This window comes from Centruroides vittatus, unplaced genomic scaffold (assembly GCF_030686945.1).
Source record: "Centruroides vittatus isolate TY-2023 unplaced genomic scaffold, ASM3068694v2 contig_349, whole genome shotgun sequence".
Taxonomy (NCBI): Eukaryota; Metazoa; Arthropoda; class Arachnida; order Scorpiones; family Buthidae; genus Centruroides; species Centruroides vittatus.
In genome coordinates, this window is record NW_027122172.1 from 2,164,351 (window position 1) to 2,188,443 (window position 24,093).

The 24,093-nt window shown below is 29.1% G+C and overlaps 1 protein-coding gene across 2 annotated transcripts in view; it reads right to left on the minus strand.

The window, feature by feature from the left end:
* The window catches only part of LOC136974405 (dynein axonemal heavy chain 8-like), a 315,206-nt gene that overhangs the window by 175,403 nt on the left and 115,710 nt on the right, over positions 1-24,093 (minus strand). For both annotated transcript variants that reach the window (XM_067269272.1, XM_067269270.1), the window contains exons 20-27: positions 23,209-23,386; positions 22,932-23,082; positions 19,991-20,084; positions 18,645-18,780; positions 13,487-13,662; positions 13,108-13,234; positions 6,158-6,393; positions 3,343-3,447 (exon numbers count right to left, since the gene is read on the minus strand). In XM_067269272.1, coding sequence (XP_067125373.1) covers positions 3,343-3,447; positions 6,158-6,393; positions 13,108-13,234; positions 13,487-13,662; positions 18,645-18,780; positions 19,991-20,084; positions 22,932-23,082; positions 23,209-23,386 — 1,203 coding nt within the window. The remainder of the gene's footprint in view (positions 1-3,342; positions 3,448-6,157; positions 6,394-13,107; positions 13,235-13,486; positions 13,663-18,644; positions 18,781-19,990; positions 20,085-22,931; positions 23,083-23,208; positions 23,387-24,093) is intronic.

Here is a 24,093-nt window from a genome sequence, read left to right on the forward strand (position 1 = left end):
AGTGAAGATGGTGGGCTGACACAAAAACATGCATTTACCCAGGCCCAGCATAATTTGAATTTGAAATAGATATATAAAATAAATACAAGAGAAAAAAAGAAAAATGAATGAAATAAATATTTATTTATTTTGTAATTAAATAAAAGAATTATTTGTCATGATTTTTAATCTTTTAAATAAAAATTTATCTTATTTAAGAATATTTAATTAACTATCTAATAAAAAAAATATATACTTGACTATTTCCACAAGACCCTGCATAAGAATGTTGCACTGGACCATGGTTAAGTCAAAGGTCTCATCTAATTCATTACTAGTGAGATATATGAATTTTTATAGCTTATAGGCAAATTATTTACAGTTTTATTTTACACTTTATTTCATTTATTCAATTTCTTCTTTTTAGAACAAATGCCACTAGTTCAAAAAAAAAATTTTATGCATTGATAAACAGATTTCCATATTTTGATAAATTCAGTAAATTTGAATTGAACTAAATTTTGAATATCATCTGCAAACTTAATTTCAGCGCTTGAATTATGATGAAATACATGTTATGTACAAATTATTATGTCATCCATTCTACCATCCAAACATTTCATATAATGACATTCAAATGCTGGATGGCAATAAAAAATTCTAAAAATGCATAAAAACAATAATATTCACAAGAAAACAATTCAATCTAGAAGCTGATAAAAAATTATAATTTCAACTTTTTCAATAATTGCCTCATCTAACACTTGTTTGAAAACTTTCACTTCAGCTTAACTTTAATAACTATTTGTTAAAATACTTGGACAGAATGATGCTACATTAATTAACATAACTATTTAATTTATATTTTCAATTGCTTAATAATTTTTATGAAATTTTAGTTATTTACTTGCAATAAATAATTTAAAATATTGCTATTATCATCTTTGACATTTTTAATATAGGAAAGTTTAATTAAGACAATTAGTCTTTAACTCAATTCAAGAGTGTATTAAAAATAACATAGTAATGACAATAACAATGTTCTTCTATTTAACACTTAGTCTAGATCAAATAGACCCATATACACACAGGCTTATCACACCAGTGATTGGGATTAATTCACAAAATCTTTAATGATTATTTAACACCTTAATAAAACTCTAAAATAAACTATGGCTCTTTTAACATGTACAATATAGAACACTCAAAATGCATTTCAGACTCAATACGTTCCTCTTCATTGGTGTTCATATACAAATATAAATTATAAAAATATATTATAAAATTATAAAAATACGTTAAAAGGTCATTGTAAATATGATGAATTAACAATTATCATAGGTAATGTTTCACAAGTGTAATAATTTCACAATCATAACTCTTAGCCTTGGGAACACTAATACAATTTACAAAAAATTACTATTTTTATCATTAAACAAGTAAAATGGCAAAGCCATTTTTGGGACGAGACTATGTCTCAGAGAACACAAGCAACGCATGTACAAATCTCGCACTGTGCCTGTTTGTAAAAACAGTCTCAGCATTTTGCATTTTCTTTTGACTCTGTTCTCAGTCCCCTGATTACCTGCAAGTCTGGTTTATTTTATGTGCGCATGATTTGGGCACCAAATACCCTGTGCCAAATTGCAACTCCTGATATGTACTCCTTCATACCTCTAAGATGTGCAGCCATTGATAGCCGTGTGATTTTAGAGACGAGACAGTCAAATATCATAAATGTAAAATGATGGATAAAACACTTAAACACTTTAATTCTGAATGATAAACTTTACTTTCTCTATTCAAAATTTTTTCTGATCCTTGTGTTCTGGAAGAACATTCAATGGAACAATCTATTGCTTTTACCCTTAATATTGTTTAACACTTAGTCTAGATCAAATAGACACATATACATACAGGCTTATCACACCAGTGAATGAGATTAATTCACAAAATCTTTAATGATTATTTAACACCTTAATAAAACTCTACAATAAATTATGGCTCTTTTAACATATACAATATAGAACATTCAAAATGCATTTCAGACTGAATACATCCCTCTTCAGTTGGTGTTCGTACATAAATATAAATTATAAAAATAATTTATAATATTATAAAAATACATTAAAAAACCATTGTAAATATGAAATTAATCCTGAAAGTTTATTGAATGTCGTTAATAATTTAGGTAGTAACTTAAAGTTTAAAATAGAGAAAGAGAAATACAATAAATTGTTTTCTTCAGATGTGTTGATGTTAAGAGAACCTAATTCAGTAAGTGTACAAAAATATAAAAAATTATGTAATGTTAGTAAAGTGATGGATTATTATTCTTATAATCCAATTTATATAAAAAGAAATATTTTTGTTAATTGTATAAAAAGACTGTGAATACAACTACATTGGAACATGATAAAAAGAACAAAATTATTGATGTTATTAAAATGCTTTTATTAAATAATTACCCAAGGAGACTTCTTAAAAACTGGCTGAAACATAAATACAAAAATATATTGTTTTGAATAAAGTAGAAAAAAATACAAATGGTTTAGAAAAAGTAATGTAGTTTATAGATTTAAATGTAGTTGTGCTGAAAAAATGGTATATATATTGGAGAAACAAAAGTTTAAAAGTATGGGTGAAAGATCATACAAATACAATAAAATATAATATGCATAATTCTGCTGTAGCTAAACATTGTAATGTTAAAGGTTGAGAAATAGTGATAGATTCAATAAAGGTGATAAAATACAAAACTAATAGCAAAAAAAGGAAATACTACAAACATATAGAAATTTTAAAAATTAAATCAGAAAAAAGAATAAATGACAGTTTAGGAATAACATTAGATGCAGGGAGATATTTATTTATTTTTGTTTTTATTAATGAAATATTGGCAAATAACAAAAATAAATTAATAATTAATGACGTAATAGTGAGTGACACTTGAGATGTATAAATATACAAATTAGCCATAGAGCTTAAGCTGTGGTATTGTGTAGTATTAGTCCAATGTTTCAGCTGTGTGGTATGATGTTTCAGCTAGTTCAACTGAAGTGTTTATTGCGAGTAATAACACTTAATAGAGAATGTAAAGTTTATCATTCAGAATTAAACATAAAATAAAATAAAAATCACAAATAAAATACAGGATTCAATTTCTCAAATATAAATGAGTCATTATTGTTTTAATACATCAAAATAGTATTTTCATTCTGTATAATATTGCAACAAACACTACATTATTGCAAAATACTACATTACATGTCAAAATAATCAAAAATCAAAATTATACTTATCTGTTTAATAATAAGTGATTTAAAATAAATAACATATATTTTTTGAAATATATTCACTTACTGCTTTGGTCAGTAATCTTTTAAAATTATATCTTAATGTGTCAACTTTCTCATTTTCTTCAATGGAAACATGAATACCAAATTTTTGAAAAATTGTATATACCTCCTACAAAATATAAAAAAGCTTTAGATACACTGCAGCTGAGATTTTTATGCTATAAAACTCAAATTTATAGCTTAAAATAAAATTAGATTTATTTTAATAAACTTAATTGTTGTTATAAAATAAACAATAAAACATAATAAAATGAAAAGTTTGTGGTGCATACATTTCAAATAGTTTAATGTATTTATAACTGTACAGATAAATATATTGTTAATTGTATTTTATTTTATAACATTATAAATTAGTACAGTAGTCCATGTCATAATTCACATGGTACATAACTGCTAGCTTATAAAGCAAAACAAAGTAAAATTATCCAATTAGTTTGTAAGCATATTTCAAATTATCCAACATTTAAAGTCATTATCTGATCCAGTGACCCACAAAAATAGCATTTAATTTGAAATCTTCCATCATATTACATGCTTATAAGAAAATTTCCATGTCAAAGTGGCAGTTTCAGTTTCACCAATTATACATTGTTGATTTATGGGACATCCATTCAAGCTCATTCAGATATTGTACAGCATTGCCAATGAAGAGAGATTTTTTTATTTTTATGTAACAAATCTGTTTGGTATTTAATTATTTTAATTTAATTATTAAAAATCTATTAACATAAAATAAATAACCATTCAAACTTCAGCACAAATTCTTTAATATTAAGAACGTTTTCAAACGTTGAGGAATTTAAAAAAGAGGATTAATGAACATAAGTAGTCGGTGAGCAAAGCAGTTGATAGTACAGTCCTTGCCAATTACACCAAGCAACAGGACATCATGATCTTTTGGGACCAAACCTCTATCATCAAGTCTACTAGATCAAAGCATGCGATAAAATTTTTGGAAAAATTGGAAATCCACAGGGCGCAGAAGAGCACACATTGCATCAACTATAGGGACACTGATGGGCTTTCCACCGCTTGGAAATCTTTTTGTGACGAGTTGGCGTAATTGTAAAATTAAGATAATCCTGGATTATCGTTGTTTATTTTAAGCCTATTGTTAGTTTTTTGTTTCCTGTTTTATTTATTTTATTTTGTGACGTATTGGCGTAATTGTAAAATTACGATAATCCTAGATTATTTTATTTTGTTTACTTTAAGCCTATCGTTAATTTTTGTATTTTTCGCATTTATTAACGATTATTTAAAATTTAATTTACGTAATTTTTGTTCGAATTTCACATTTGATTTAAAGAAAGTAAGTGATGATGGACGCTTAATGTGTTTGAAAACATTCTTAATATTAAAGAATTTGTGCTGAAGTTTGAATAGTTATTTATTTTATGTTATTGATTCTTCAGTAAGCAAGTATATATTTAAAAATCTATTATTTCAATTATTCCAAAGACCATTAAATACACAAGTGTATTCATGATAGAATGTGTGCTTATAGCTTTAGCCATTAATAGAACTTGTTTTCATCAAATCAGATGAATTTTGTAATCTCAAACTCAAGACAAAATTGTGGTAATCCTTATTGAAACACAAGCCTTTTTTCTACATTATTTTCAGGTCTTGCTTTGAATATAATTTGGTTACGTTTCATTGTTCTCATTAAGTACATGCCAACTGACAATTTTTCAAAGTAGTTAAATTATTAAGTAATTAATTCATACTATTAATGCATTTGTAAACAAATGAGTGAAATTATATAAGATAACATCATAATTTTATTCAAGAATTAAAAAAACCTTCAATTCGAAAAAAGTTCAGATAATCTGAAGTTGTATCTTTTTGTCTCTTGAATTTTGAAATTTTGAGGTTTTACTTTATTTTTGTTTCTTTGAGAATGCTTGAAAAACTAGAAATATAAAAAAAATTAAAATGATAATTTTGGTTTTCTTACTCGTAAAGAAAACCAAAATGAGTAAGAAGCTTTAGTAATTTAAAATTCTCAAATAGATTATAAAAATTAAATAAACTATTTAAAACAATGGAGTCAGAATTTTTCAATCTCACTTAATTGTACTATCAGAGAGTACATGAAAATTTAAATTTTCCTTCTTTTCTGACTTATGGAAGACTAAAAGTTTCTCAACTCTAAACCATTTACTAAAAATGAGATAGAATTAGAATTAAAAGGTTAAAAAAGTTCTCAAATAGAATTGTTATTTTATATTTTAAAATTAGGTATAAAAGAAAAATTTTTTAAAGATAAAGAAACAAATAAAAGATTTCTTTGAGTTAAAATACTCAAACACTATCAACTTTCTAAAGGTTTAAATAAATTTATTTGTAAATTTTTTAGCAATTGTAGTGTTTTGTCCTGAAAGTTGGTAGAGTTTGAGTGTTTTAATTCAATGAAAAAAATTTATTTCTTTATATTTTTTTTAAGGTTTTCTTCTATACCTAATTTTAAGAAGTTTTAGGTTTCAGTTCTGTCAAATTTTTCAAACAACAAAAGTTCTTTGAAAAATTGGAAAGTTTGATTTTTCCACCCTCTAAATTGCCTGAGTTCATTGCACCCTTTGCATGCCAGTATGGAATAAACCTGGTTTTGATATTAAAACCTTAAAAAAATATATGCACATACTATACATATTCCAGTAAATTCTATATATAAAAATATCATTTATAGATCTTATGATTTTTGTTTATGATATACTGAAAAATGATTTATCATCATCATATCTTTCAATACAATTAAATAAAAAACATTGATAAAAGGTTATAATTTTAATCAAATGATAAAAATTTACTATTACCTCAATTGGATCAATCATATTATCAATGTCTATTTGCTGTTCTCTAATATTTTCCAAACAACTCATGGTATTTCTAATATCATCTAAGTCAGCAATTGATCTGCTGAGCTTTTTTAAATTATCTGCCATAAAATCACTTATATAATACAGTTTCTCATAAAATTTTGCTCGACACTGATTTCCGTATTGCATTTTCCAAGATCTTGCTTCAGCTAACAGTGACTGTTTAATATCATCTATAACAAAAAGCTTTTATCCATTATACTAATTAATTATCTTGTATTAAGTATAAAATTATCAAGTAATAAGTTCATTCAGATTTTAATATCAAATACATTTTTTATGATCATTATTTTAAGATGCTATTTACAATAACTGAATTTGTATAATAGATTAAATCACAAATGGCTGAAGTTAAGCAAAATGTAATATATGTTGATGATTTAAATAAACATTAAATGTAATTGTGTAGGTGCCGAGGTGGCAACATGAATTGAAAGGGTTGATAGAGGGTCTGGCAAAAACAGACAGTGACATTGTAGCTTGAGAGAACCAGCTGGATATATAAGAGTTTAGTTGTATTAATAAAGAGTTATTCATATTATATTATCTGGTCAGTTGAGTCATTTATAAAACATGGTGGCAGTGTAGAGGAAAATGTATCAGATTGCAGTGCAGTTTTTAATTTTCGTCCCGAAGATTGGAGAACATGGATAGGGCGTTTCAAACGATTTCGAACAGCATCTTGACTCCATAATAAAGAAGAAACTGACCAGGTAAATTCTTTCATATATTTAATAAAACAGAAAACCAAGGAAATTTTGGCATCATTTAGTCTCCCAGAAGAGGATAGAAATAACTATTCAAAAGTTAAGGCGGCATTTGAAAAATACTTCATCCCAATTAACAATGTTAGATTCGAAAGATATAAATTCTATTCTTGGTTTCAAGAAGAAGGAGAAACAATGGAGAATTTCTTGACTTCCTTATATAGTCTGGTTAAAATATGTGATTTCCCTGCTTTGTTTCAAGACAAAATGATTAGGGACAGAATAGTTTGCAGCATTAGAGACAAAAAGTTTCGGAACATTTGCAACTAGAAACAGAACTAAGTCTAGATAAAACAATAAACACTGCGAGACAGGCTGAAACAGTGAAAAAGCAGCAAGAAGCTTTTAAGAACAATTCTGGGAATAACATGTACGCATTAGGCAAAACTGCACATAGGAAGAACTTATTTTCGAAGCTGGAAGCTACCGACAATTCATTTACCAGAAACGAAACTTCAAATTCCTGTTAATGGTGTGGAAAACATGTGAAACAAACTAAATTAAATTGCCCTGCATGTAAGGTGATCTGTAATAAGTGCAAAAAAGTAGGTCATTATGCAAAGGTCTGTAAAGCTAAAGTGAATATCAATGAAATAGGAAAACCTAATCAAAGTTCATTTCTGGGACATGTTAAAGGGTCAAGTAATATAAACAGTAGTGTTAAGAGAAAGCTTAACCAGTGGAATGCAAACGTTTTCGTGGGAGACATTTCTTTAAACTTCAAGATTGACACAGGGGCAGATGTCACAGTTATACCACACGAGACATATAACAGAGTGCTATCTCATGTTAAATTATGAGAAACGAATAGATCTATACATGGCCCTGGAAAGAAAACACTGAATGTTATGGGAGTGTTTATAGAGAAGTTAAGAAATAAGAGATTCTGCATCCAAGACATATACATTATAGATAAACTAGAATGCTCCTTGTTGAGTGGTAAAGCAAGTGAACAGTTAAGTCTTGTGAAAAGAATACAGGAACTAAACTCTACATTCAATCCATTTAAAGAATTCCCCAATCTATTTCAAGGGATTGGAAAAGTACAGAAACCCTATCACATTAAACTTAAACCGGAAGCAAAGCCTTATGCCCTGGAAGTTCCTCAAAAAGTACCATTGCCTTTGAGAGATAAGCTTAAAACAACTTTGGACAATATGGCAAATAAGGGACTAATCAACACACTAGATGAAACTGCAGAATGGTGTGCTCCAATGGTTTTAGTTCCGAAGAAATCAGGCGAAATAAGAATTTGCATCAATTATCTAAATTGAATGAAAACATTGAGAGAGTATAATCCAATTTTCTAATGGTGTTGATCAACTATACACTCAGCCAATTTCATAATGCAAAAATCTTTAGTATTATTGATGCTAATGCAGGGTTTTGGCAGATTGCATTGGATTCAGAATCATCTTACTTGACAACATTTATAACACCCTTTGGAAGGTTCAGATTTAAATGGTTGCCATTTGGAATTAAATCGGCCCCTAAAATATTTCAGAAAAGAATATGTGAAACAATACCAGAGGGCCCTGGAATTGTAGGACTAATGGATGAATTTGTGATATTTGGGGAAGAAGAATATGATAAATGTCTGCATGAAGTTCTTCGTACAAATCAAAATGCAGGATGGACTCTAAATGCTGAAAAATATCAGTTCCGAATGAAAGAAGTCAAGTTTCTCAGACATATAATCTCACATGAAGGTATAAAACCTGATCCCAAGAAAATAGAAGCAATAGCAAAGCTCACAAGACATAGTTCCGTCACAGAGCTGAAAAGAATTTTGGGCATGAGTGACTTTTTAAACAAATTCATACCGAGGATGGCTGATGTTGCAAACCCTCTGTACGAACTGTTAAAGAGCAATGTAGAATGGATATGGGGGCCAACGGAGGAAACATCATTCCAAGAGATCAAGAATGAGCTATGTCAAACTCCAGGTTTATCAATGTATGATCCACAGAAAGAAACATATTTCCTGTGACGCATCATCTTATGGTCTTGGCGCTGTGTTGTATCAGAGTAAAAGTGGTCACATGTCTCCAATTTGCTAAGCATCTAGGACATTGTTGGTTACTGAGAAACAGTACATGCAAATTGAGAAGGAAGCTCTGGCAATTGTTTGGGCTTACGAGAGGTTCCACGACTACATAATGGGCAAAGTCGTGAATATTGAAACAGATCACAAACCACTGATACCAATTTTCATGTCGAAAACTTTGGACAGTCTTACTCAAAGACTGCAACAAATGAAGCTACGAATGATGAGATACGATTATATCATTGTATACAAACCGGGAAAGCAGCTTATAATTGCAAATGCATTATCTTGTAGCCTCATACCTGAACAGGAAAATGAAGAATTGACCGAGGAGACTGAGGCTTACATTCAAAATATTATCAATACCTTTCCTGCATCTGATAAATAATTAGCAGAAATCGTGTATCTACAAGAGAGAGATCCAATTTGCAAAATGTTAATGAGATACTGTGAAGAGGGTTGGCCAAAGAAAAACGAAATACCAAAGAAAATATGAAGATATTGGGAGCATAAAAATTCAATTACTCTCCAAAATAAGATTTCATTTAAAGATGCCAGGATTGTCATTCCAGAAAAGCTCCAAGGAGAAATATTAAACAGGTTACATGAAGGCCATCTTGGAATAACAAAGTGTCGAGCCCAAGCTCTAGAGTCTGTTTGGTGGCCAGGCTTATTGGCAAACATTGAGAAATTGATTTCAAACTGCCCATGCAGATAAACAGAAAACCCATTTTGATCGACGCCATGGTGTAAAAACTCTTCCACATTTGAAGATAGGACAGCCAGTCTGGGTGTCAGATTTGCAAAGATACAAAAAGGTGAAGGAAGCTCACCATACTTCACAATCTTACATTATCAAAACTCCAAGTGGCACGTTCCGCAAGAACAGAATACATTTACACCCATCATCTATTCCCCAGACAGTCTCCCAGGAAGACGAACCGCAAATCATTGATGATGAGAAATCAACTGGATCATCCAACCAGAATACTCCCGAGGAAGAAACTCCCAGCTGGATGTAGAAATGTTTTAGTTGTACTAATAAAGAGTTATTCGTATTATATTATCAGGTCAGTTGAGTCGTTTATAATACACAAAATTAATAAGTTTCTAATAAAAACAGGAACTATTTTTCAAGACATACATATAATCTAAAAATCTCAACATTAAATAAACCTAATAAAATAACAATTACTATATCTGTCAAAATGACATATAATACCAAATAACTATTTAATGAATTGAAAAATTTATAATGAAAATGTTGCCTGTTATATATTAGATACTTAATGTTAAAAAAATACACACAAAGTGTAAGTGTAACTATGCAATCATCGTTTGTGATGTTTAAATTGTATGAAATTTTTACAGACACTATATGGAGTACATACATTACATAAAAGCAAGGGCAAATCCTGACCAAAATTTTTGGGCATGCTGAAAGTTATAATAAGAATAAGAGGCCTATCTCTAGCACTAAACAATAGACACAAACATTATTTGGTGTGAATAAAAAAGTATGGACTATTATAAAGCTCATTATATCTACACATGAAATATGAGGATCATTCAAAAAGAAACAAGCCAGAGGCTGGAATGTAAAAACCAATGACAGAATTGTAATATCGCTGCATGTGTAAGAATGTGTGGTTCTGACAACAGCACGGAAGATCACAGCCCACCGCTAGAGGGTCACGGGTGCATACCACATGACTACAAAGCTAGCAGAAGCACACGTCAATCATCCAGCATGATCAGTCGTGTTGTAAACAGTGAAACAGTGAAATGGAGGTGTCAAAAGAAGAGCAAAGAGGTGTTGTTCATTTTCTGACAGCAGAAGGAGAAGGGAAAATGAACATTCATTGAAGAATGTAACAAGTGTATAGTGAACACTGCATGTCCCTTGCAAGGGTCAAGGCATGGCACAAGCGCTTCAGGCAGGGCGAGTGTCATTAGCCGATGATGCACAGTCAGAAACACCACACCGCATTACCGATGACATTGTCCAGCTGGTTGATGGAGTCATTACCCAGGACCGCCAAGTTAATTGTCCACATGGTCAGTTGTGTTTACAACACGACTGACTGTGGTGGATGATTGACACCTGCTTCTGCTAGCTTTGTAGTCACGTGGTATGCACCCGTGACCCTCTAGCGGCGGGCTGTGATCTTCCATGCTGTTGTCGAAACCACACATTCTTACACACGCAACAATCTTACAATTCTGTCATCAGTTTTCACATTCCAACCTCCAGCTCGTTTCTTTTTGAATGATCCTCATATATTATAATGAAAAAGTATTAAAAATTTATGATAATAATTCAATTTTTGTTGGCTCTTGACACTGGGGAATCAGGACTTAAGCTCTATAGTCCTTATGTAGATCTGCCCTGTACACAATACATGTATTCTGACTGGGTACCACAAGCTTTCGATACAATCTGATCATGTTAAATGCTTTGAATGATGTCACGCTCATGCATTTGTTTGCCATGACAAACTTCCATACAAGCAAGTGTTAGAGTTTCCACAAGCATCACACTGACTTAATACAGCTAGTCAATAGCTGCCAATGTAAAAGCTAACACAAATGATAAAAGAGTTTACACATTAGAATAAATTATTATTGGCATATTTGTTCTCATATAAAAAGTATATTGACAGTCAAAACTTTAAAGTATGCAGCACATGCTAAGCAAGCCCAAAGAATTTGCCTCTGCCTAGAAGCCATTTCATTTTGTTTTCACAATAGTGCTCTTTTCATTTATTTGGTGTGCTTGCTTACTGTTGTTAATACTGCTAAACAGCAATGTTTTGGAATGCTTAATATAAACAAAACTGCCTAAGTTTACAATAAACATATCTAAATGAACATATTAGTATCCTTTCATACACGTTTTAAAGTGATTCAAAAAATTCTCACAATACATGTAGACAGTCAGCAATTCTTTTCTCTTGATCTTTGTGTCCCCACCCCTAATGTAAAATCAGATACTATTGTAAGCCTATTATAAATAAATTAAGTGATTATCTACATTTTAAAAAATTTTTTGCTCTTCCCACTCTGTGAACACTAATAAAGCATTTTTCAAACCCATCATGGGCTCCACTGCGCCCATAATAAAAGTGGCCAGATAGTAAGGGACAGAGTACTACATATCAAGGACAGATTACCCCGGAAAAATTCCTAGAGTTTGTTTTTGTTCTGTTTGAATTCTATCTCATGTGTCCAGCATGACAAGCCGACACCTTAATTACCTTGGCTATCTATCTCCCTTCTAAAACTTTTACAATTCACACTCTTGGTCCAATGATTCAAATTTGGAAAACACGATGCAGACTGATAAAAACAATGTAACTGTGAAGATGGACAGAATAAGACATGATTGACAAATTAATCCAATTAACACACAATTTTTGTGTGTTGTAATTTATTGTTAGTTTTATTAGTTATTAAATTGATTTTAAAAAAATAAATTGTGTGAATTGTATTGAAGTTTAACTGCTATAATAAAACTTGTATTTTTAAAGGTAATATTTATAGGAAATTATAAAAACTTAATTTAAGAACGACATTGTTATTTAGTATTCATCTTCTCTATTCTTTAATTACATCTAATTATAAAATGTTTTTTGTTTTTTTTAATTCAAATAATTTATATAAACTGTACATAATATTACTACAAATTAATTAAATTTATTCTACATTAAATTAAATTAATTTTACAATTCACAGAAGAAAAAAAATATTCTAGTAGTAAGTATTTTTAAGATGTAATTACTTAATACGGTATTTAAATGTAAAATGTAAAGAAAACTAATTTAATTTGTAATTTAATGCATCTGTAAATATAAAAGTAACAGAATGAATAGAATTAAAGAAAGGAAGTGTTAATATATATCTTATTGTATTATTATCACTTGTATTTAACTTACTTCAAATACATATATTATTTGAAACCACTCTGAATTACAGATATTTCAAACTATTGATGTTTTAGATTAATTGCAATCATGCTTTAAAATAATCAATAAATATGATTTAAAATTTTAAGTAAATATAAAAATACAAACCTGTTAAAATTTTCATCATTCCCACACTGTGAAAAAGTGGAATGTTATTTATTCTTTCTTCTAAATTTTCATAATAAAACAATATTGCTTTGATATCACTGATTATTACTTCATTTTTTAGAAATTCCTAAAATAACATATTATAAAAATTCTCAAAATTACAATAATAAAATAATACTTTTAAAACATAATAGTTATCATCTGTGTTTATCTTGAAAATGCTTGTCGATTCAATTTAATATCTTAAAGAAAATCTGTTATATTTATTCAAGTTAAAAAAATATATAAACTAAATATAAACTAAATTTCAGTAAAATTAATTTCAAATTTTAACAAAAAAAATAAATTTCTTACACAGAAGATACTTTTTTATTTATACCTTAACCGTATAGTCTTTATCTTTCATCCATAAATCTTCATACTCCTTATAACTATCAATGAGACTTCTAATAGTCTGAGCAATTGCTGATACTGAAGAATTCAACACTAGTACTAATTTTGATATTTCGTTATTTTCTACAGCTGCTCTATAATATACTGATAATTCTTGCATATCTAAAACAAAATTTTTAATGATAAAATTTCTTAATACAGTAAAACCTCATTATTTTGAAACTTGCGAAACTACAAAATACAGAACTTTGAATTACCCAAACTTTTTTTAAATCACATTTTTGTAATTCTCAAATAAAATTATGACATTATCTTATATAATTTTACTCATTCATTTACAAATATGCTAATATTACAAGTCATTATACAGTAATTTAAACTATTTCAGAAAAACCATTGGTGGCATGTACAGTACTTAATGTAAACGATGAAAACAGAACCAAACCAAAACAAAACAAGTTCAACAAATTCAAAACAAGACATGAAAATAACAAATGAAAGAAGTCATCTACACACCAATGTTTGAAATTGATAGGAACATCATGTCATGTAATGAGTACTAGTTTCCTCAACACTGATAAAAGGATGCCTGAAAATAAAACATGAAAACATCAAACACATCATTTTCTGTAATATTGTAATACTTAGAGCATCATTTCAGCAAAAAGGTTAGAAAGTAGCCATTTTTGGTGGTAAATACTAAAATAAACTCTATAAAAAAAGTTAAACAGTGAATTTTATTACAGGAAAAAAATAACAAAGCTTCAGATTCTCAAAATGCAAAATGAGAATCAAATGTCTTTTAGTCAACCCTGCAAACACCAAAGCAGTACCAACATAGGAACTTTCTTGACTTGAGTGTGCTTGATAGCAACTGTCTACGGACAGTTGCTATCAAGCACAATCACACTCAATTCAGACCAGGATTATCTGAAATCCAAATATCTAGGACTGTATTGTATCACCAAAGTTAAAACCAATGACACCTACAAGGTACCATGAAAGTGAGCACAAAGGCCCAAAAAGCTCCACCAAAGGAAGGATGACCAAAAGTGTGAGGTGAAAATCATTAGTTGGAAGCTAAAAAGGAAGACATGACTGTGCAAATTGGGAGTTTAAACTGGTAAAAGTCAGTTTTATTATTTTTATTGTTTTCTAACATATAAGGTCTGTCCAGAAAGTTCGCAAACTTTGCAAATAGAAGCTGTTTGCATTTACCTATAAGCCAGTCAGTTTTGTCACCTTCAAAGTACTTCTCTCCCGAATCTATGTATCAAATTCAGCATTTCTGCCATGAAAAGAACACTTCCTGAAATGCTTCTTTTACGATGATGCCCAGCAAATGTTAGCAAATTTTTTTAATGGAGTCAATGGGTTCAAAAGGGCAATATTTGAGAGTGGATTTTAATTTGGGGGAAAAAAAGCTGCTGCTGAGGTTTAGTCCAGTGAATTTGGAGGTGGGAGAACAAGTGGCATTGAGTTCTTAACTAAAAACTCTTATCAGCAGTGTTGTGTGGATAGGAGCATTGTCACGATGCTGTCCTCTCCAAGCAGTTGATCTTTTCTTCCTCACTGCTTCACGAAGACATTTCATCACCTCCAGATGGTATTCCTTATACTATCTTCCCTTCTGAAAGAAATTCCTGTTGAATAACACTATCAGAATCAAACAAAACAGTGAGCAAGACCTGTACATTCAACCAAATTTGTTTTTGCCTTTTTGGTCACAGTAAAGATTTTTCCACCCACTGTAATGACTGATGTTTTGTTTCCACATCATACCATAAACCCATGTCACATTCCTAGTAATGATGTTTCTCATGAAATTTTATCAGACCTAGCCCATCCCAGAATTCTTCACTCAATTGCACTCACATAGACATAGACATATATTTTATTTGAACACACTGTGTACAATGTATCTGGGTGCCACAACAAGTATAACCCAGTACAAACTCAAAACAATGATACAAATTACAGATACAGTTGTTTAATTAACGTGTGACAAATGGAGTAAAGGAGGTTAGATACTAGAATAAAATTAGTTTGTAACAAAATATACAAAATGCAAAAAATTAGTTACATAAATAGTTACATGGAAATTGTTACAATAATAAAAAAAGTATTGAGGGAAATTAAACACAAATGATTTAATACATAAATACACATGCAGAAATTCAAACACAGTCACAGAGTGAATCTCAGGTAAAATAAAAATAACATTCACAGTAGAATAGATATGTATACAGATGTAGGTACAAATATACAGGCACTAAAAGTATGTGTATAGACAAATACAGACACCAAAAACAAGCAGGGACACCAATTACAGAGTCGAAGAATGTGGACAGAATGGGAACTAATTGTAGACACTTACAGTAGTCCTTACAAAATAATTATTAATAAGTGTCATGAAGGCTTCATATGTATCTTTGTTGTCGAAGATTTTATCGCAGTCAATTGGCCATGTGCCACCATGTGCCTCGATGGTTGTCTTCAGTTGAAATCTTTCCAACTCCAACATGGGGCAGTCATAGATGTAATGTTGACTGCCATCCATTACCCCACAAATGGAGCAGTTGGGGTTAGGCTTGTTGATGAATCTTTTCAGGTATGAGTGGAAACTTCCATGGTTAGTCAGGAATTGCACTCACAGCAAGAAAATCGCAAAATGCAATCAACATGTGTTTACACAAATGAACATAACATAACTTAACAACAAATGAAAATGGAACAAACTGCTTTCAGCAAATAGTACAAAAAACTTGCTAGTAGAGAGGTGTGCAAGATGCATTCAGATTCAATTATCAGTTGATGTGTAATTTAAAGTTTGCAAATTTTCCAGAAGACATCGTATATACATTAAATATTATTGTATTTACAAATTTAATATTTAATTTTAAATTTCAAAGCAGAAATAGTTTAAAATGAATCTCTTAATTATACAAATGAACATTTCAAAATGTTATTCAATTACTAGCTGACCCGGCCACGCGTTGCTGTGGCTCAAAATGTATCTATTATAAATGTATAACACTTCCCCCGTGGGGGGAATTTCAAAAAATCCCTTCTTAGTGTACATTCTCTTGACGTACCCTATTAAAACGCAATCAAAAACGCATCTAAAATAGTATAATAAAAGCCGAGTTCTTCACAGTAAGCCTTAATCCCGTCACTTTTCCCGCTGGGGAATATCGAAAAATCCCTTTTTAGTGTATATTCTGTTGACGTAACCTATTAAAACGCAATTAAAAACGCAAAAAACCGCATGTAAAATAGTATAATAGAAGCCGAGTTCTTCACGGTAAGCCTTAATCCCGTCCATCTCCTTCCACTGGGGGGAATTTCGACATGTATATTATATAAAAACACGTGCGTATTCGAATGCAATGTTGTGTCAAAATTTCAAAGGAATCGGTAGGAACAAACAAACGTTATATTTTTTATTTATATAGATAGAAGATAGAAAATGATCTGCTTCAGTCCATTCTCACAGAAAAGCAGAATGCTTGACAGAAAAGCAAATTCGGGTCGTCGGAAGTTAGCGCCATCTGTTGGGCATAAAAGCCTTAATCCATATATAAATATATTTTTGAAAGGGGGAAATGGTGTAGGGGTATGAAAAATAGATAGTAGCCGATTCTCAGACCTACTGAATATGCATATGAAATTTGGTAGAAATCGGTAAAGCCGTTTCGAAGGAGTACGGTAACAAAAATTGTGACACAACAATTTTATATATAAGATTTATAGCTTAACTTGTGCTCACATGCAATAGTCTGAAATTTTTCACAACTACTAGTTTTTTTGCAGGCATTCTTCACCAAATTAACTTAGCTGTATTTCCATGATATCCTCATGCTATATGCTAGGGGTGCCCAGACTTTTTGCTGTAAGAGCCCTAGTCACCTACCTGAAAATATTGGGAGTCACACCTAATGTTCTTGCTATAAAAATTTTTAAAAATTTTCAGAATCAATGTATTTATTTTGACAATTTTGACATATTTATTACATATTTTTATTTACTCTTTGCTAGTTGAAGGTTTATGAATTTATAATGTTTGTAATGAAATTTTAAAAAATAACAAATATCTTTTATTTATTAGTTGAGCCACAGTTAAGCTCTTGAAGAGCCGCATGTGGCTCACAAACCACAGTTTGGGCATCATTGTTATACACTATCTACCTGTGTAAAAATTTCAGTCAAAAATCCTTGTTCTGTTTATCACAGGTTCTTAAAAGACCACTGCAGAAATTTGTCACCTTATGCATGCAATTATGTACTTTTCTTTATTGTCACACACAACTATAATATCATTTTTGGTGACCTGACATTAAAATGAAATCTGCATTTATGGTCTTACATGATTACCACAAGAGGTAGTCATGATGTCACTGATGTTTGTCAGTTACGCCTGATGTAACAGCATGGCAATCTGCAACTCATTACAACCATGAATGCTTTGGAAGATAGCCTGGGGTGCTGTGGCCTTAAATAGTTTTAAATATTTTTTCATTTTTTTTTTTTTTTTGTATGCAAAAAGTACAGAAAAATCACTTTCTAGACCTTCTGAGAAACACTTTATTCCTCCCATCATTTATTTCCAGCTGAAATTGTTTCACATTAGGCCACCACAAAGTTTGAAGAGCTTCTTATGAGAGTCCAGTTAAGGACACTGTTCTGTAACAAAACAATATCTAACCTAAACAATGTATGACACTGAAATTTGACCAAGTGCAGAAAAAATACACTACAGGATTTTTCAGAATCATCAAATTCAAAATACAGCAATTATGTGCAGCATAATTACATGTGAAAAATCAGAAAATTGCCACCTTATGCATGTTTGTATGTTAAAAAAACTGCATATGATCATGTGTTAATTAATGTCTTTCAAGTATGTTCTTTCTTAATGTAATGTATGTTTTATTTTATTTTAATTTTTTATTTGTTATAATTCTCTCTATTACATTCAATTATATTACAATCATTAATATCAGTATTATTTCTTATTTTAAAAAAATAATCAGAAAATAATTAGAAAAAATATATTTAGATCATTATTTAATTACTTTGTTATTTTTTATGATTATTTTCTGATAATTTCAAAAATATTAATTTACATTATTATTATTACTAACTTTCTGCTTTCATAAAATTATAATGTGATGGTCTGGATTGCATTCTCCAAGAACTGATGCCTTTTGTGACATCAATTATCATTTCAGTACTTTTATGTAAAATTTGTTGAACTTCATCTAGAGATGGTTGCATAATCTAATAAATAAAGCAAAAAAACTACGTAAATCAGTTACATAACTGTAAGGGTAATATTAGTGAGTTAATTTTAAAGTCATCATTATATGTTTTATATACATTATTTTATCAAATGTAAAAATATTGAATGTTAAATAATAAATGTTAAATGTCAAATATTAAATGTTTTATCAAATTAAAATTTTTGATATAACAAACAATAAAAATAGATTGAAAAATTTATATCAATTTTCATATGAACTAACTGTCTTTATAAGGTATGAAAATAAAAAGTCATTTATAAATTCTCAAAAATAAAATACTATACAATAAAAGTCATCTTGTCCTTTTCTTATGCCTCAAAAAATAAAAGTCTTAGGATGTAAGTCATATGATGGGAGTTAAATTTATTTATTTAATTTATTTATTTAAAGGCTTCTCATCTGCCTCAACATGCAAAACATTAAATATTCCCTCTGGTGACAGCACAATTAAAAAAATACAATGTATATTTGATAAAAAATGGCTAACACCTTAAAGGACATGAAACGTAAGAATTAAGAAAAGATTTCATTAACCGATGATAACAAACACCCAGAAAAGAAACAACACATGCAAAGTGAAGATTAAAAAAAAAATTAATTCATGTGATAATAAAATACACGTACAAAAGTACAGCTTAGGGGTTTTTGATTAACAATCACCCGAAATTCCAGGTTTTTGGTAGAATAATAAAATAAAGATTACTGTGATTAGAACAAAAAACTTGACAATAATAATTTCAAAAGTATTCCTTAACACTAATTCTTAATACTGATATATAAGCCAAACCACCAGTGCACTAAGTCCTTGTAGACAAAATATATAACAAATAGAAAATAAGGACATAGAGGCATATGAATTAACATTCCATATCAAATTTAGTTAAGTATTGAAAATAGATCATTATTTGTCATACTACTATTGTACTACATAAATTGATTAAAATGATTTTCAAGAAAATGTAATTAATGACGGTTAGTAACATACAATATTAAACAGATTGGCTTTGTTTTCACTTACCACATCTGAATATATAGACTTAAAACCGATCACTAAAGGTTTATATAAATTTGATTATATAAAAAACAAATTAAGAAAGAACTGATACTTCAATAAAAATTTCCTAACTTAAAATTATAAATATTCAATTTTATCAATTTATAAATTCTACATATTGAAAATTACTTACAACATCTGGTATCATTAACATAATTTTTCCCAAAAATGAAGGTTTTGTTGATATCAATGATTCCTTTGTTTGTAATTTAGTGCCAATATGTAATCTGAAAAATATAATATAAAATGCAAACTTAAGATATATGACATATTATGTAATAAAACTTTATAGAAAAGATGAAAATAATAATATAGAATTGCCATCACAAACATCATTTACAATAAATACTATATGAATGATGTTCTGATCATCTTAAAAAAAAACTATGTGGATGCTTTCCTACAAATGAACAAGTTAAGCATAAACAGCATTAATTTTCTTAACTTTAACTTTTCACTAATGGATACGTATATCCACATCAAAGACTATCTTAAATCTATCTTTTACATATTTTACATCCAAACTTCTTTTGATTCATTCAGCTAAATACTTTTGGCTTACCATGTTCTAGTAAGCATGCCTACCTACACTCACTTTACAGATTCACAAAGAGTTAAATATAATTATTGGACTAACTCTATAAAATAGCCTCCAACTATGAATCATTGAAGGAAATTCCACACACCAATCATAATACTACTGGTAACTATTGTTAGATTTTATAAAAAGGGTTCCATTGGCTGACAAGGGCAAACACAAAAAAAAAACATGCAAGGAAGAAAAGAATTTAATTCATGTGATAATACAATGCAGAAAAAAAAGGGAATTCCAGTTGAATGAGTTTTGGATTTTGATAGTCACCCAAAATCCAGTCATTGGAAGAACAATAAAAATTTTCACAACTAAAACAAAAAGAAGAAAACCAACAATAGTAATTACAAAAATATTCCTTAATACTAATTTACAACTATAAGAAAATAGAAAGTAGGAGGCAATAAGTATTAAAATAGCAAATAAGAAAGAATAAAAAAGAATACCCGAATTGTTCTATTATCGTGAGGGCCACATGTGAGTTTTGTAAACACACGATACTGTCTTCTATCTTTCTCTCCCTTGATTCTAGAACAGTTTCTTTTTTTTCATTTAGTTGACTCAAAAAAAAAAAAAGGGTCACTCATTCTGATTCATCAAACTAAAAATGCCAGCTCTAACACTCCAATTCCATTCCGGAAATTTCAAAGTTCCCACTCTTAGTTACAGTCTCACCCATCTCTCAGGCACCAGAATGTCTCTCTCCTTTCTAGTTCTTCTCTCTCAAGCATTCACTCAAAAAGTAACCTTTCTTCACTACACATGTCCTCAGGTAACCTCATATTCATTGTTGGTAAATTCTAGGAAGTGGCCCTCACCTCCAAGAAAGAAGAATTAACAAGTAAGAAAGTTCTCAAAAGTGGAAAGAACAAAGAACAGGGAAAGATGTCAGAAGGTCAAAAAAATGTAATATGGTAAAAAGCCACACTGTAAACAAACCACTTTCTTCTTTAATTTCACATCATCCAAATTTTCCAATGCATTGCTAGTAACAATAAGAAATACATAACATTCCAATGCAACCAAACTCTATCTACCAATTATGCAAGAATAAATCTCCCTAAATGACAAATAAAGTACTGGGGTATGTGTTATTCTAACCAAAAATGAAAAAACTGGCATCAACACCATCTATGATGGCTATAATTTCAGAGTCCTCACCCAGAAACTTATTGAACACAAGGACACTATCAAGAGGAAAAAGCCTGATACATTTTAATTATTATTTGTTCAACTTCCCAAAATTGAGGTATACTGAAAGACAGTCAAAGTCATCAAAAGCATCTTCCACATCAATGTAGTAAAACATGCAAAATATTTAACAAATCCATTACTAGCATATGTCTAAACAGTAAAGACAAGAATGCTCTCCTTCCACCTGACAGTTTCTCCATAATCTTTTATACTGAGAGCAGATAGACTACAATATCTGCTGCAACATAGTCAGATCCCTTCACCTATTTATCCTACCCCATTTTCCTATCCTACACTAACATTCTTAATTCTTATGCCTTTTATAACTGATGATAGTCCATTAATTGGGTTGAAAAAATATTTCCACAAACAGTTACCCACTATTATAGATGTGTACTTTAGTAACTAAATCCCAAATTCATAATATTGAATAAATATCGAAATGCAATTTTTATACAAAATCATATTTATTTTAAAAATATTTAATTTGATACACCTTTTTCTTACATTTTCACATACAAAACAAATATATAACCTATAAAAAAATAATAAAAATTAATAATGGATATTAACCAAATATTACATATTTTGCCAACATCAGTTCCATTATATGAGCTAATATAAATCCAATTTTTTACCCTTGTAAAGTATTATTTATTACTGCTGTTAAAATTAAAGCCATATGATTATTCAAATGATTAAGTATTTTAATGTGGTATTTTCTAAGATAATCAAGATTTGACCAATGAACAAAAAAAACACCACAAATTTTTTACATAAAAATAAAAATGTATAATAATTAATAATTTTTCATTTTTATTTTTATTTAAAAAATCGTTTTAAAATTAAAGACTGAATTTTTTCATGAGTTTTATTAGTTTCAAAATAAAAAAATATTTAAAAATTATTATATCAACAATAGATAAGAAAATGACTAATAATAAGTTTTTATTTTTATACTCTAAATACAATATTTAAATTCAAAATTTAATCGAGCTATTTACTTCTAAAAATAATTTCGATTTATTAATTAATTTCTTACATATTAAATTTAAATTTTTATGTTTCTATAATGTGAATAAACTTTAAACATGAAAAAAGAAAAGTAATAATTTATATGAAAAAAATATTTATCGTTGTTTTGGCATTTATTCTTAATTTGTTATAAAACTTAAATAATAATGTGATAAATATTAAAAATTTTAAAATATGTTTAATAGATACTGTTATTTAATATTTAAATGTGTCTATAATAAATATAATTACTTACTCATAAATAAATACTTACGATTTTGCAACAACTCTCTTATGTAATACAACAAGAGAATGTCTAATGCAATGTATTATAGAATCTGTAATCTTTGTACCAAAAAGATGTCTTAATTCATCATATTCTTCGTGCAAGGAGAAAAAGGAATCTTCTTGTGCATCTATTTCATCTATAAAAAATTTTTAAGATAAACACTATCTTAATTATATATTTAGAAATTAAATATTAAAGAATTTTTCAATTAACAGAAATTATAAAATTACAGCTTTTACTCTTAGAATTATTTCAAAAATACCTGTATCATCACCAATAAAATAGGTTTTCCGTAAATTTGCAATATAAATTTCCTTTTTTGTAGAGATCTCTCTACACTTAGTTCCTTCTGTCATAAATATTCCAATTAAATCTTGAATTGAATTATGGATTGCTTGAATTTTAAAATTCAATTCTAAAATACATTTATCACAACATTTCTGAAAAGAAAATGATTAAAAAATTATCAAATTTCATATTATATACAGTCAAACCTGTTTTTATGCGGTGGATAGGGACCGCATAAAAACGCATTAAAAAAATTGCATAAAAAAACGCATAAAAAAAAATCGCACGAAACTTCACGAGTGACTATAAAAAATAGTTTTCGCAACACAATTAAAAAAATATTTTTTTTATGCAGTGAATAGGGACTGCATAAAAAAGTCTCACATAGAAAATAACTCAAAACCGTACGAAATATAATTTATTTACAACAGATGTCGGCACTTGACTGCATCGTCTCGTCTATCGTCTGTTTTACATATTTTTGTCCAGGTGGTGTTTTGTTGACTTAAAAAATAGATTATTTCATTTTTCGCATATTCATGCAATAATATTACTATAATAAGTTCATTTATGCTATAATAAGTTTATTTAGCTATAATAGTCAACGTGAGACATGACGAATCGCACGAGACTAGTCGCCAACTATACCGCACAAATAAAAAACCGCACAAAAAAAGACCGCATAAAAACAGGTTTGACTGTACTAAAATATTATTGAAATTTAGCTATCATTCTGAAAGATCTTATTTCAGAAACTACACATTGTTCATTGTTTAATTGCAACATTTTAAACTGCTAATATCTTATGTTTCAATTAAATGTAATAGAAAATTATTTGATAAAAATAATTTTTTTTTAT